At 41.1% G+C, this 17083-nt stretch overlaps 1 protein-coding gene across 2 annotated transcripts in view; it reads right to left on the minus strand.

Annotated features, from left to right (window-relative positions):
* The window catches only part of dennd1b (DENN/MADD domain containing 1B), a 182549-nt gene that overhangs the window by 37373 nt on the left and 128093 nt on the right, over window positions 1–17083 (minus strand). For both annotated transcript variants that reach the window (XM_034675967.1, XM_034675968.1), the window contains 2 exons: window positions 12282–12407; window positions 3605–3706 (listed from right to left, as the gene is read on the minus strand). In XM_034675967.1, the coding sequence (XP_034531858.1) occupies window positions 3605–3706; window positions 12282–12407 (228 nt within the window). The remainder of the gene's footprint in view (window positions 1–3604; window positions 3707–12281; window positions 12408–17083) is intronic.

Genomic DNA, 17083 nt, shown 5'->3' on the forward strand with positions numbered 1-17083 from the left:
GACCCAACATCAAGACCGGATCAGATCCAGTCCCATCTTACAGACAGGACTCAGTCTGATCTCATCTTAATCCACCATGAGCAGAGCACTTTGCAGCATTTAGCAAGTTACAGTGGCAAGGACAAACTTCCTTTAACAGGCAGAAACCTCCAGCAGGACCAGACTCATGTTAGACACACATCTGCTGAGACTGAGTTGAAGTTGAATTACTGAAGAACAATAGTCTCTCATAAAGTGTTCTTTAAATAGAAGTTATAGTCAGTGATTTGTAACAATAACACATGTCAGAGGGGGGAAGGACTTAGTCAACGGCTTTAATATAATTTTCCTGCACACAATAGTCTCTCTGTCCGATGAGGCCACTCAGCTCCCACAGTTTTAATAATATTTTGTTGAATTTGCATGAACGACTCCGAGCTGTTTCCCTCATAAACCCACAATAACTCGAAGCTGATCATGGAGCAATAAAGCTGCTTTACAAGGAATGAAAACAGAATCACACGGAGAAAAGAAAAGCAATTTCCTGCTGAGAGGGTGACACCTCAGACTCAGGTAACACCTCCACATTAAGCATGTGTGCTTCAGCATGTGTGTAATGTGTGCTGTTGTGGTCTACCTGTTTCACAAATGTGGTTTGAATTTGGCTCGAGGTTGACCCAATATTGTTGACACGCAGGTGACAGTGACAAATCCCACGCCTGGGCGGCTGTGTCCGAGTGGATAAATCATATTTATATATATATATATATATATATATATATATATATATATATATATATATATATATATATATATATATATATATATATATATATATTCCTTTCCTTATTTATTTATATCTGTATTCATGGACTTATTCATGACATATATATTCCTTTCCTTATTTATTTGTGATTTATATATTAATTAACTTATGTATTAAAAATATATAAACTTTATATACTTATTCCTTTGAGATATATATTGATTTACTTATTCATTTATGATATATATAATAAAATAAATAAATATATAATAAAAAAGGAAACATATATATATTTATGTATTTATTATATATTTATTTATGATATTTATTTATTTAGGATGTTTATATACAAATTACAAATATACATATATATATGTTTATTTATGTATTAAGTATATTTTTGTTTATATATGTTGATGTATTATATATCTATTTTATTATGTATATAGATCATAAATAAATATTAATAATAATTACATAATTAAAAATAAAATAGATAAATAAACATAAATACATCCTAAATAAATAAAATATAAATATAATAAATACATATATATATAATATATAAAACAAACAAATAAATAAGAATTAAAAAATATATAAGAAATAACAACAACATAATTTCCACCAGATTTGGGACCCTTTCATTAATTATATAACAGGAACAGACTTGACTGCTTAATTTGATATGTTTATGTGTGTGTGTGTGTGTGTGTGTGTGTGTGTGTGTGTGTGTGTGTGTGTGTGTGTGTGTGTGTGTGTAATACAGGTAATTTTATTTCCTTGTTAAACTGTGAAAACAATCAAAAGAATGTTGGGAAAAAAATATATAATAAATAAATAAATGTATAATAAATAAACAAATACATACATGTAGTAAATAAATAAATGTATAATAAATAAATAAACATATATATATTTATTTATCTCATTGAGTATTTTCTATAAGTCATGTTTCTTTCTGCTCTCACAATGAGGATTTATTACACGATAATTAAGTAATTTAACCTGATTGTTTACACGTGCCAATTTAACAAATGACAGCTTCTTGTTGACGCCCCTGTGACAACGATCGCATTTAGACAATCAACGCCACTGTCTACGTATATTGGGACCACGAAAACAAACAAACAATCAACATAGTTAAATAAAACTTTCAGATTGTGGTCAAATGATATTTAGTAACAGAAACACTGAGGAGACAGTAGACTCAATTAAAGGAGATTAAATAATGTTTAACACCCTGACCATTAAGGTGCTTTAAATGAAAAACAGCTTTATATGTAACAACAGCTGATGTGAAAATACTCAAGAATAAAACAAGAAGAAGATGGGAGAACATCCAGACCTCCCCACATTCAGTGTGTTCTCATGTTTATAAAAATGAATGTGTGTATGTGTGTGGCCGGGAGAGCCGAGTGTTGTTTGTGTGTTTGGGAGCGGATGTGGGTCATGGCCGGAGCAGAGCTCGGGCGGACTGCTGGCCTCTCTCACTTTAGTCAAAAGAGGAGTGGAGGAGATAAGCTAACCCCATCCCCCTTGCTGGAGAGGAGGAGGAGGAGGAGGAGGTAGAGGAGGAGGAGGAGGAGGAGGAGGAGATAAGGGTCTGTTTCCCAATGCTACCGCTGAGGCAGGAGCCAGCCGGGGAGGATGCTTTGAACTGCTGCTCACTATCTGCTCTGCCTGGGAAAATTATAGACGGGGCAGAGTGTCCACAGAAACAAAAGGCTGATTGAGAGGCCGCAGCGCTGGTAACTCTCGGGGGTGAATCGCACCACTATCACGGGTCAGAGAGCACAAAGAAAAATTCAAGGGGGTGAGAGGAAATTTTCTTTGGAGCCAGAGGTGTCTCTGCACTCAGCTAAGTTTAGTGTTTCTGAGGGGAAAACATATTAAGTATACATGAGTGATTTTAAGGGAAGCTCATGTAACCACACATAAATAAAGGATACCTGCTCACACACACACACGCACACACACACGCATGCAGCATATAAATACAGACTACACCACAGGGTTGACAGTACAGTATCTTCTAGAAGTAGTGAGTAAAATCAGACCACAGTTTGTGCCTCACTTTTACAGCATTAGGGTTTGATACACTTTGAGGACTCTAACCAGCCGGATTCATCATGTTTTTGTTTTTGCAAACCAGACAAGAACAAACAGAGAGACATTGAGATGTGTGTGCAGGAGAGATAACCACAGTAAACACTTCCTCAGGGTCAATAACCGTCTATAATCCCCGGCCTCTCGCTCCTCCTTTTCTCCTCACTTTGAACAGCTGAACAGTCAGGATACTGAATGCTAACTTTCCCCGGCTGACAGTCTGCCGAACACAAGGAGCGCTGAGAGGAAACTTTCATCTGTAATGATGAAGACTTTTTAAACCTTTGAATAAAAAAATAAAAAAATCAGCTGAAAAAATGAAGAGCTCAAAATAAACTGACACTGATGGCAACCTGCCATATAAGCACTCAGTCATCTTTCTGTGTGTGTGTATGCTCATCTATAGCTCACAAAGATAGAGACATGCATCTGTCAATGTACCTGTGTAAGTGACAGCAGATTACTTATGTAGAAGAAGAATCTCAGGAGGATTAAGAGTTTTGTTTTTATGCATAAAGCTCAACATCATGTCCAGATTTTAGACGTTTTTCTCAGGGAAGATGATTTTTAATTTCTGGTAGAAGTGGGCCAAAAATAAGAAGTTAGTGCTTATAGAAAGAAATCTCACACACACACACACACACACACACACACACACACACACACACACACACACACACACACACACACACACACACACACACACACACACACACACACACACACACACACACACATATCTGTTTGTACCTGTTTGAAGAGCTGCAGGTTGACAGCCATGGACAGGAAGCTCCTCATGGTGCTGGAGCGGTGGTTCGCAAAGCTCTCCTCGCAGAACATGATCGGCTCCCCCTGAGGAGTCCAAAGAGACAATCATTTTAAAAACACAACAATTAAAATGTTTTATTACCCGGCTGTCTTACTGATCTTATGGCTGTGTAAGATGCTTGATTCTGATTGGTCAAAACCCCTTGACAACAGTTATTAACTTTCTCTAACATGAGCAACGCCAGAGACAAACTGATCACACGTCATGTCAAATCAATCCGTGGAAAAAGTCCTGACACATTTAGCTTCTGCTTGTTGACACCATAGACCGTAAGGTGAGGTAAAACCGTTAGCTTCTGTTAGCATTAAAACAATGTGGCTAAAACATTAGCTTCGGTTAGCATGCTAAATCAGCAGGTTACAGATGTTTTCATATTGGATCCTGTCCAGCAATATGATGAAGGAGTGGAGCAGGTGAGAGAAACTTTAGGTTAGCGATCTCTACAAAGAAACTTAAACCATGAGCGGTGGTGATGATAGCAGCAGGGTTCAAATTTGGGATGCACCGAAAATTCGGCCACCAAAAATTTTCAGCCCAAAAAGGCCCAAAAGTGCATTTTCGGTTTTCGGCCAAAGGACTTTTATCACCAAAACAACATGGCCGAAACTAAATGTTGTGATGACGCAAGCAAATACCGTGGCCAGTCTGCGCTCGTCTGGATAAGAGCCAACATGTCTGCATCCGTTCTTCCTTTAATTGCAGCACTAAAGCGTCTTCTAAGCTCAGAGGTTGAGACGGACCACGGAGTGAAAACAATGAGAAGTCCACTCTTAGAGTCTGTCAGCACACGTTTCACTGAGATCGGATCCTCTGCACTTCATCGCGACTGTACTCGATCCTCGTTATAAAGATCATTACTTGAATGTGGGAATAAAGCAGTGTGCACGAGAAATGATCGAGGCCAAGATGGATGCAGAGAACCCGCTTGCCTTGATTTTACTGAGGTTAGTACACAGCAGGGATGCAGCCGGGAGCGCAACCGGGTCATAATCAGTCCGCAGGCGGAGAAAAAAAGCGCTCGTGGAGACCTGTCACTCAGCGGCAGCCCCCAGCTGAGTGTCTCCACTGTGAGCAACACCTTCAGTCAGCTGATTCACACCGAAACATGCTTTAAACTTAAAACACCTCCCTGATAGCTGAACCAAATATGAGACCACATGATGTTTGATCCACGTGATAGAAAATCCAAACAAAAAAATGTGTTCCAGTAAGTTCTTAACAATCAATTAATCGATTAATTGCTGACATCCCTAGTACACAGTCATAGCCATAAATGCAATGGTACTAATAATTGGCATAATCATTGCTTTCGGTGTTTCAGTTTCGGCCAAGAATTTTAATTTCGGTGCATCCCTAGTTGAAAATTGTGACATTTGCCTTTTTTATTTTTAAAGGTGTGTGAACCGCAGAGCTCAGAGAAGAAGGAGAGCTGAATGAGGACAGGTTCATGTTCAATCCACCACAACAGGCAGAGAAGAATCCATCACCATGGAGCACTAACTGATGAGGAATCACTGGGACTATTTTTAAAAACTGTAAACATAAATCCTTTTAAATTCATAAAATAATCTTGTGACTAAGTTAATTACCACCGTGTTTTTATTTTAAGTTTGTCTGTTTTTTAATCACGTGTAAAAAGTCCAGAAATGAACCACAGGATGAACGTCAGGTGTGTTTGGTGCCTTTAAATGAAGGGGGTCTAACCAGTCTGAAGTAAAAGACACACAGAAGCTCTGCAGTAAAAAAAAGTCTTCCATAATCAAGAAGTATTTCAACTGATTTCTTCATTTGGGAGCTAACAGGGCCTGAAAACAAAAAGTGCAAAAGAGAGCCAGGAAGGAGAGAGGAAGAAGGAAGAAGAAGAAGAAGAAGAAGAAGAGGGAGGAGGAGGAAGAGGAAAACTGAAAAAGAAACCAAAACAACAAAAAAAAAAAAACATAAAACAGATCCCCTGGCAGAGCTGATCTCCCCAGAACCAAGAAGACAGCGTCCCAGTAAACTCCCCAGTACTCCACATGAGCACATTATTACTACTCCTTACATCATGTCTGTCGGCCTGTGAGCTATAGACACGGAGGATGACAACAGAAGCACTGCGGGCCAATCATACGCAGCCCCACGGTCATTTCCAATCCCTGTTTTCTCATAATTAACATAATTCTCACATATTTCAACGATGCTCTACATTCCTCTCCTGTTAAACAATGTGCTTTGTCTGTTTGAGGCTGTGAGCACAGTGTGACACATAAAAACAACTTTACAACACCAGAGACTAACCCCATTGTTGAGGATGGGCGGATGATACTAGTGGCCCGGATTACATCACAGGAATACTGCTCCACTTACATCACTGAAAGTTTTTCAGGCGTTCTCTGTCGTAAAAAGACGAGTCCAAAAGAAGTTTGCTGTAGTTTAATCAGCGTTGCAGTCCCCCCATCTGGCTGCTGCAGCCGCGGACCGTGCCGCAGCGAACAAAACTGAACACCATGCTGAGACTAACAACTAACGGCGAGTGAAGAAGTCGACTTTAAGACCGGGTCTGTGTACACATCGGTATCCAACAAAATCCTGTGGTTCACACACACAGGCCTCCGCTGCACGCCAACGGCTGCTGGTAACTTTCTGCCAGACGAGGCGAAGAGAGGAACGCAGAACGGATCTATTTTATCAGGGTTACTCAGGTCGCCTCAGATATGAAAGAACACCAACACTTCCAGATTGAGAAAAAGAAACTATTTCCTTGTGAATTTGGGAAGGAAAAAGTTTGTTCAGAGAAACAACATGAGGCTGAAACTTGTGCCTCCATCGAACACACACAAAATGACTTCAACACAACCCCAACATGTTGTCCCTTTGTTTTAGATTCAGAGGAAGGGACATTCCTGCACTCTGCCTGGCAGGGCTCTAAACTTCAGCGATTTTGGAAGGGAGTATGTGATACTCACTCTAGCATTCATGATGAAGTTCTTCCAATGGATCCAGAGATTTGTTTGCTGGGCAACTTTGTTAATTCTAACTTCAAAGGCAGCTATGCTGTCAAGCTTATAGATTCTTGCTGATCATTGCCAAAAAATGTATCGCTTTAAAATGGAAATCAAATGTTGACATTCCTGTTGGATTCTGGTTCTCTGAAATTAATAAATGTGTTCCGCTAGAGAAAATAACTTACTGCCTGAGAAATAGGAGTACAACATTTTTTAAGATATGATATGATGAGATAAGATAAGATATACTTTATTGGTCCCCTGTTGGGGGAAATTTCTTTTGTTACAGCAGCTTACAACAATGTACTAACATAGTTAAAAAATATAATAACAGTAATACTAGCAATGACAAGGGTAAAATAAAATAATATAGCATAAAATAGAATAAATTAAAATAAAATAAAATAAAGTAAAAATAAAATAAAATAAAATAAAATAAAATAAAATAAAATAAAATAAAATAAAATAAAATAAAATAAAATAAAATAAAATATGGCAGCCCTATCTGGACTACATGGAAAACCTGTCATCTCACATGATGGACTGTGTCATTGTACAACAAAGCTGTATTGAGAATGTCTTGAATTGAATATCACCTTTGAGGTGAAGATTCATTTTTGTCTCTCTATTTTTTGTTTTTATATTTTATATTTTAATTATTTTGGAACTTCCTACTGTCTGTATTAATCCTGTAATATTAACTTCTTTCATGCAGTAGGTTTCCTTCTTCTCTGTCCTTTATATATCTCTATTTTCTGTTTATGTGTTTAAATCTGAAAAACAAATTAAAATATATTAAAAAAATGACTTCAACAGATTTGATCGACCTATAAAGGACAGTTAATAAAGTTTGATCAACATTTCATTAGAACAAAACTCATCACCTTTAACTCTGTCATCATCAGATCTGAAATAATCGTTCAGATGTTTCATCGATTTATTATTGCAAAATCATTTTGGCAAAGCTACCGTGTGGCTGCACACTTTTTTTCTTAAGTTAAATTTTTGGGGCTTCTACACTTTTATCAGAGAGGAGAGGGAAGTGGACAGAGCCGGACACCGGGAGAGAGAAAGTGGGGGAATGATATGCAGGAAGGGGGCAACAGGAGGCTGGAATCAAATCCGTTACACTGCTTGACATTTTTTAAAGTCAAAATGAAATACTTTTTATGACCTTTTCAAGACCCATACAAAAAATGAACGCCATTTTTGCACAGCAGAACAAACTTCCTTTTCTTTCCAACCATATATCCCATATTTAAAATCTTTCTTTGCATATCTTCAATTAAATCCTTTTATAAATCCTGTATTGAAAGCATACTTTGTTTTTGTGTTGTATGCTGGAATGGTCATGCTAAAGTCACACATACGAACAAATTGGGAAGTGTTTCAACCCCAACTCGGTCTCAGCAGATGTGGGTCTAACATGAGTCTGGTCCTGCTGGAGGTTTCTGCCTGTTAAAGGAAGTTTGTCCTTGCCACTGTAACTTGAACAATGAAGAGTTGTCACTTCTCTCTATCACTACATCTGTTAGTGAGCTCTTAGTTATGCTAGGCTCTCCCTCTCTCTCCTCTCTCGGCCTGTCTCTTACTTTAACTCTTCCTGTCCCATTAAAGTTACTAACCATAGACCTTTCTGGAGTCCCTGAGCTCCCTTGTCTCGTAGGTTCCTCTGGATCTCTGCTGCTGTGGACGTGCCAGACTCCAGCTGCTACAACTACTACTATCCGTCTCACCAATATCATCACTCTCTCTCTCTCTTCATCTCCCTCTATCCTCCAACACGGTAGGTCTCAGCAGATGTGTGTCTAACATGAGTCTGGTCCTGTTGGAGGTTTCTGCCTGTTAAAGGAAGTTTGTCCTTGCCACTGTAACTTGCTAAATTGCTCTGCTCATGCTGGATTAAGATGAGATCAGACTGAGTCCTGTCTGTAAGATGGGACTGGATCTGATCCTGTCTTGATGTTGGGTCTTTGTTAATAATAGAACATAGAGTACGGTCTAGACCTGCTCTGTTTGGAAAGAGTTGTTTTAAGACAGAATAAAACCAAACGAAGCATTTCAGCCATTTTTAAATTTCTATTTGAATATCCTGCGCCTGTGATCTTCATCTTCATACAGACCTACATGTTCTTGTGCAGATCTCCTGCTGTGTGTGAAGATGTTTTATCAAAGTGTCATACATGAGCATAAGAACTGTGTAATATGTTGTGTCTATAAAAGTCTTTACCTCCTCTGATCATGTGATAACACCTCAGCCTCCCTTAACAAGACCTCTCACATCTCCTTTTCTAATATAAGCCTCCTCCATGTGTGCTGCCCTTAAATAGCTTTGAGGACACAGCGATGGTATAAACACACCTAACAGCCCGACTTGGTTTCACCTCTGGTTGTGAAAACTAATAAGTGAGTTTCTATTTCAGGTTCTTTTGTCAGACACGGAGCAGCTTCAAGCTGGTGAGAGGCACCTCGGGGAGAATCAACTAGAGGTGAAACTGATGACCGAAGAAATGCTGTTCATATCAGCTGATTGCCTATCATCTCATTATCATTTTCCAGCATTATTTCATTTACAACTCAGCAAGACTCCCACCAAGCATCCACACCCCTCCTTCTGTTGAGGCATATGGGCCTGTGAACCGCGGTGCTCTGTCTAGGAGGATCCTTTTCCTCGGCTCTAAAGCAACAGACCAGCAGAGTGACATTCCACAAATATCAGAACACAGCGAGCATCATCGCCGTCCTCATGGAGGCAGATGTGCAGTTTGTGCATGCTCATGTGTGATTGCATGCATTAAAAACTCCACAGCTTTAACACAGATCCTGCCTAAGAGAAAACACAGCGTGAGCGTGAGCGAACTGAGAAAGCCCTGCATGTTGTGCTCACACATACACAAACACACGTTCACTGAGTCTCAGTGCTTGTGTCAGAGGGGAGGCAGTTTGTTCGTATACCGTCTGTATACAGAGAAAAGAGAGACAGCATCAATAATGTAGCATCTTGACTCGGGGAGTCCACAAAGTCCAATTAATCTCAAAGCCAGGGGAACAAAGGCTTCGCTATTTGACAAACAGGACATGCTGTAGTTTGCCGTGCTCTGACTCAGACTTGATAAGCAGAAAAGATCCAAAAAAGAAATGTTAGGGGGGCTTAGTAAAGGAGAGTAAAACACCAAAGGTGGCTAAAAGGGATCTTCAAAGGGAACGTCCTGACTCCTTTCAGCTCCTCTGACATTTCACTGCCTCAGACAGGCCCACCTTAGCTCTGCGCTCCAGCTGAAAGCACACCTTTTACCTTCAGTCAAAACTGCCCCGGTCTAACCAGACTGCTCTGAAAGCTGATCCAACTCAGCCAAACTAAGACCGCTGCTGCGTGCTGCACATCCTGAAGAGTCCATAGGATATATTCAGGTCTGTAAATATTACTGCTTGTGAATGGAAACACATTTAGGCTTCATATTCAGAGTTTAAATGATCTTTTTTATGCCGTCTAGCAGAGCCTCAAGTGTTGAAACAGGCGAGTTATAGGCTGGTTTAAAACACTATAAAAGAACATTTTCCTCCTCCTTGTGTTTCTTTAAAACACTCTGAGCAAGTCAGAAATCTTGGTGTAATTTTAGACTCCGAACTTCACTTTGAATACCACATTACCAATATAACAAGAACATCATATTATCGTTTAAAATACATCTCCAAACTACGATCATTCATATCCCAAACTGACGCCGAGAAAGTAGTCCATGCATTCATATCAACCCGGTTAGATTATTGCAACGCACTGAACGCAGGACTATCCAAACACTCCATAGGACGACTCCAGCTCATTCAGAACACAGCAGCTAGAATCCTGACACACACAGGAAACTTCAAACATATCACCCTGGTTCTCAAAACACTCCATTGGCTCGATATTCAATACAGAATCACTTTCAAAATCATATTACCAGTCCATAAAACATCCACTGGTTCAGCTCCCCAGCACATCTCTGACTTGCTCACAGTGTAGAACCCGACCCGGGTCCTTAGGTCAGCAAGACTTTTAACCGTACCCAGAGTCAAATGAAAGTCCGGTGAAGGGGCCTTTAGTTACTGTGGTCCTTCTCTCTGGAACAAACTGCCTGCTGACCTCAGGTCCATCACTACTGGGTGTATTGTTTTCATTGTTTTGTTTTTAATTCTCCATGTAAAGCACATTGAGCTTACATGTAATGAAATGTGCTTTATAAATCAAATTGCTATTCTTTACAGAGAGCTAGGTTTCTTTTTTTTATCATGGTACCAAATAAGAATAGACTTTCTTTTTAACCATCAAAGGACCCTGCTGTGAACTCTTTTATTGGGAGTGAAATAAGTAGGGTCTCTTTTTCTGATTGTCCAAAAACTGGAGCTGTAAAGAAGTGCTTATGCTGAATTTAAAATTAGGGATGCACTGATCAGATCCTGGTATCGGATATCGGCTAGATCGGACCCAAAAAGCTAGATCAGATATCGGTGACAAAGGGCCGATATATAGTGCCGATCCATATGGTAGATCTATTCATCTCAGTTAAATGCTTTTCTGTGTTTACAACAGCCGTGTGCGTCTCCTACTTCATCAGCACCGGCTGGTCTGTGCATTTTTGCCCGGTGGAGCATGATGGAGGATAACTACAGAGGCTCTGCAGTTTAGTTGCATGTGACGCTTCTGTTGCTAACAACTCCGCTGAAAACTTGCAACATGTGCAGTGCTAATGTTTCAACGGATGGTGTAATGGTAATTTTGGTTCCTTTGTGGTCAACTGTCCGAGACGCCCCATCTCCTGTCCCCTCATCAAGACACCAGGTCCCATTGTGTTTTAAATTGTGACGTCTAGACCCCGAAACCTCCTTGATGAATACACAATCCCATCCTGATGCAGATACCTGCAACAGACAAAGGCTGTGAAACACAACTTAGGGGGGCGGTCCTCAGGTATAAATGTTCAAGCTTTCCCCATGTTCGAGGTCTTTCTTCATTCCAACTGCTCGGGTGTTGACTGACCTTTTCCTTGCAAAGAAAGCAAAACCTTGTCGGCCGGCAGAAGTCTCTATTTCATTATTCACCAGTAACGGGAAAAACTTCCACAACAATGGCGGTCGCGCTGAAAAAAATAATGGTAGCCCGAAGGAGGAAGTTTACGTCAGCTGTAGTCGACTGCAAAGAAGCAAGAAACCTTCTATTAATGGATTCAAAGTGTGAAAAAACAGACAGGTTGTTGGATTGAATTGTTCCAGATCCTTGAAATGAAGGGATTCCAGCCTCTGGTTTAGCACTTGGAACCCAGGTACAGTTCATCATCAAATCAGAAAAGCCTGAAGTTGCCAAAACATGATTCTATCCTCACATTAAGGAATAGAGATTGTTAAATCAACACCAGGATCGGATCTGCTAGTATCGGTATCAGCAGATACCAAAGCCCAGGTATCTATATCGGTACCAGGACCTAAAAAGTAGGATCGGTGCATCCTATTTAAAATGTTATGCGTATGACTGAAGGTTTATTCTTTGTGTAATAAAGGTTATAGAAAATAGAGATGTGTCATATTGCTATATTGATCATATGTGACTGGCAGTGATCGGAGACTGTGTCCTTACAGGTCTGTATCGGAGGGCGTCTCGGTAGGATCCGAAGAGAGCGGCCTGCGCTCTCATGAAGGCCCTCGCCACACCACTTCCTGTTGCTGTTGACTGCTTCTTCAGCTTGCTCTTCAGAGAGTACACCTGGGGGAGCAGATAAAGAGGGAAAGTGAGGGGGGAAGAGAGAGACAGAGAGAGAGAGAGGGGGGGGAAGGAGGCGGGAGAGGGAGAGGGAGAAAAAAAGGGGAGAAATGGAGGGGTAAAAGTTAAATTATCACCTCTGAAATTGGTGGAGGAAACAGCTAGCCCATTCTGGGTGTGAAGTATCACATTTGCAGGTCATCTCAAAAAAAGAAAAGAAAAGAAAGGGAAAAGCTTCAGCCTTTCCTCCGAGCTTATCTGTTGTGCTGCTGAGAGCACCTGCTGCTTTGCTAATTGAGCGGAGGACTGGGGGTGGGGAGGCGGCGGTGAGAGTGAGAGGGGAGCAGAGAGGAAATGGAAACTCTCATCCTTCCCCTCTCACCATTTCTCTCTGTGCTGCCACCCCGGCTCTCCTCCCGTCAACGTCTTCCTTTTTTCGCCTCTCCCACCATTTCTTCCTCTCCTCCTCTTCCCCTTTCAGTCCTCCTGTTCTCCCCTCCCCTGTTGGCTCTCCCCAACTCCCTCCAGAAAAGGGACTCTTGACATAAAAATGTCTTTAATTATTTCCCCCTCTCCTGGCTCTGTCTCCAGGACTCCAGGCGAGAGTGGAGGAGCAGCAGGCCCGAGCTTGTTTTAGGATGACAAAAGATTCACCCTGGCCAGCAGGCCCCGGGGAGTCTGAGAAGGAAGTTGTCAAGAGGCTCTCCTCACCTGCTCAGCAGTCGTCTGACGGTGCTGTGGCAGAGCGAAGAGGAGGAGGAGGAGGAGGAGGAGGAGGCAGAGAAAGCGAGGGACTGCTGCTCTCCGTGTGGGCTCTGCCAGCCTCGCACAAAAGCAGCACATTTGATTGGGTTGTCCGGGAGGTCTAGATCACTGTTATACTGCTCACTATGGGCTGTAGACCGGGTCTGAATCACAGTTTCAAAAGAAAACCTAAAAATAAATCTACAAACTTTGTTGGAGCAAAACAGATTGCACATAAAGATGGACAACGTGTCTCCATCTCCACCCATTGTGCAAAAGTGAAGCCAAAATATCCCCTTGACATATTGCACTGATGAAGGTTGGTGACAGAGTCTTTGCGTTGGCGAGGGAAGCCTCAATATTTACATTCTGTCTGTTCGGCAAATTAAAACACACATTTATCTTACCGATGAAACGACAAAGATACCTCAGGTTGTCACAGTTTGCGATGTAACAGCTTCATGTGTTGAATTGAATCAGACACCCATAGATGTTCAAAGTTCACTGACTCAGGTGCAAGACTTCGTTATGTGTCTTCTCACATTTCCACCTCTACTCTGCTAATCCAGCTCCCACAGTGCTGCAGGAGCCACACTCATCAACCCTTTTCCCATCTGTTAACATGGAGGTAGCTGGCTTTATGACCTTTACTGCAGCCAGTCAGTACGGAGAGCTTCGGATGTTTTGACTTCACTTTTGGTTAGGGATGCACCGATCCGATCCAGGTATCGGCCAGATCGGACTCAAAAAGCTAGATCGGATATAGGCGACAAGGGGCCGATATATAGTGCCGATTTTAATATCCCTCCTCCCTGCCGCAGGTACAGGTCATTATGTGGGAAACACTGGAAACACAATGTTAACCTATTTTTTATTTTCTCATTTGAAGCAGTTTTCTTAAGAGGGATATTAAATTCATCTTATCCACTGCTGAGGTTTACAGTTTAATTGTTATATCTATTGGTTATGAAGATTAACTCACCAAACTGCTGGTACACATTTACAATCTCTTGAATAATGATACTGTCAGTTTAAAAATGTTCATTTCATTGTGGATTACAAAGTCAGAAAAGCCTGAAGTTGCCAAAACATGATTCTATCCTCACATTAAAGGTGACATATCACGCTTTTTTCATCAATATATATTGGTCTAAGAGGTCCCCAATACATGTCTTTAAAGTTTATGCTCAAAAAAACACTTTGAAATCAGATTTTGGTCTGCCTGAAAAGCCCTCTTCTTCAGTCCTCCTCAGAACACTCTGTTTTCTCTCTGACCACGCCCCCTCAGGAAGTGGATGTGCCTCGGCTGTCCAGCACGTTGATTTAATGTTTACATGTTGGCTGAATATACACGGCTGCTCAGAGATCACGTTACTTCAACCCTCTGAATCTGATCCAGAATCTGATCCTGACGGAGAGGCGCCTGTAGCAGGACCTTTTCTGAACCATTGGTCACAGATTTAGTGTTTCTTGTTGTTGTATTTATCAGTATGTCGACGTGTGTCTTGGTACACAGCTACAGCTACAGCTATGAACATGTAGCTATGTGGCTATGCTAATTAGCGTTAGCACTTATCCCTGATAAATAAAAATCATCCACTAGATCTTCAAATCTGCAGACGTGGGGAGTAAAACCGACCTTTGTGTTTATTAAGACAGCCTACAACTAGCATGCCTCCCTCCTAAGCTCCTTGTTAGCACACATGTGTGCAGGTAATGAAAAACAGAGGAGGGGTTGAGTTGTATTTTATACAGTCTATGGGCTGAACAAGCTCCGAGCTCTGACTCCGTGACAGACCGGATATTGTTGTTACGTAACAAAAACACGGAAGTCTGAAACGGCTCGTTTCACACACATTTACAGAAAGGTGGAGAAATCAGAACAGGGGCAGAATGGATTTTTTTCATTCTCGGGGGGTTTGTAGACAGGGACACATATTTCAGGTAGAGAACCATTAAAAAGCCCATTTTGCATGATATGTCACCTTTGAAAAAAAAGAGATTGTTAAATCAATACCGGGATTGGATCGGTTCAGTATCGGTATCAGGACCTAAAAAGTAGGATTGGTGCATCCCTACTTTTGGTAGCTGTAAAGTCGTCCATTTCTTTAAATCAAGCAGCAGCTTTAAAGCCTGGTTTATACTTCTGTGTTGACCCTATGCAGCAGTGGCTGACGCGGAAGTGAGCACTACATACATGTGCATGGATGTGACAATGTTGCGCAGCAAGTGCTGTAAATGCAGGAAATGCAATGCTGTCAAGCAGACCAATCAGAGGGCTTGCGGCCCGTGTTGTTTCAATGCATAGTTACATTTTAAAGGAGGGGCACGCCAGGCGTTGGAAAAGTGCCATGCGGACCTATAGTGTAAGCTTCAACGCCAAATTATAAACCTGGCTTAAAGCTAGGGTTGGTAGTCACAGAAAACTAGCATGAATTTGAATATAGCATTTCCTCAGGACTCTGTCTAACCCCTCCCCCCCTCCAAAACGACGCCCCTGCTCACATTCACGAACGCCTCTGATTCGTGACCATATGATGGGGACTGATTCCAAACCGGTCCTCAGCACATGGTTTGTGTTCTGCACTAAGTCAACTCATGTCTCACTCAGCGGTAAGAAAACACAGAAACATTCTCATAGTGAAAGTTAAAAACAAACATGAAATGTACGCTTTGCAGGAGGCGGGCAGAACGGCAGGACAGGATTTGATTGGTTTCATCATTTGGCTCCTGATGGCAGGGATTGGTTGGTGTTTTCCCAGGTTTACTCCGGCTGTAGATAGCAGCTTTTTTTCCCCCTCTTTTTTAAGAACACATTATGTATTGATTATCATCGGGACATAAAGATCATTTTAACCAGTATAACAAAAAGTGGATGTAAATCTGACTACCAACCCCAGCTTTAAGAGTTGAAACATGAATGCAGAAGTGCAAAAAAAACTGCAGTTCCAGGAGTGTCCACTTGAGGCTGCCTCCAAAAGCCCAGGAATCCCCATTAACATCCATGTTAAAGTGGCCATTTTTGCAGCATAATTAAACATGCCACCAGAATAGTACAAAAAGCACTTTTTTAATAGCTCTTTTTTTATTCATACTCACTGTATGAGGGCTGAATTTTATATTACTGCAAAGAGCCATGCATACATTTGCATAATCAGGCGTGAAGCTGAGTTGACTGACAGGAGGCTAAAAGTCCACCTCAGCTCCACCTGGTTCTAGGATGACGCACAGTTACAATGAGTCAGCATTTCCAAATAAGGCTTCAGAAACTAATAGGTGACATCACTGAGACTAGGTCCATGTTTTATTCAGTCTATGGTTATTTCTGCTTTTATTGAATATTCTAAACCATAACATGACCATGAAACAGCTGAAATGAAGCCTGATTTCTCCATATGAAACTCAAATGTCGCCCAAGGAACTACACCTGTGGCTGCTTTGGATTGAGTGTCTTGCTCATGGGATCTAAAGCAGGGCGCAGCATGTCAAAGCTCTTTAGGTAAGGACATCAAATCTTCATTCATTGCTCTGATGTCTGAATGAAGGAGGAGGAATGGTTTGCATGACTCAGTATTTTGTTTTGTTTTCAGTCTTATAGTAGGATTAAGCACATAACTACTTATGTAACCAGTCCATTCAATCACCTCCTAATTAAATGTCCATTAGCTTTATGTATGTTCATCTTTAAGCATCATAAAGCATTTACATTGAATCCGATACACCAGTGTTATTAGTCTTAATAGATCAAATCAGTATTTGAGGGCACGGACAGAAGAAGAAGAGATGAAAGCAGAGGAAAATTAGAGGTTTTGTCCACCATTAAATGACCCCAGCTCCTCTGAAAAGTGATGAAATTTTGATCAGGTCTATTTCAAGTCGAGGTGGCTGAATGCATCACGCTGAGTAGCTGCAGCGCTGGAGGGATATCGTGGTCT

Source organism: Notolabrus celidotus, chromosome 2 (assembly GCF_009762535.1).
Source record: "Notolabrus celidotus isolate fNotCel1 chromosome 2, fNotCel1.pri, whole genome shotgun sequence".
NCBI lineage: Eukaryota > Metazoa > Chordata > Actinopteri > Labriformes > Labridae > Notolabrus > Notolabrus celidotus.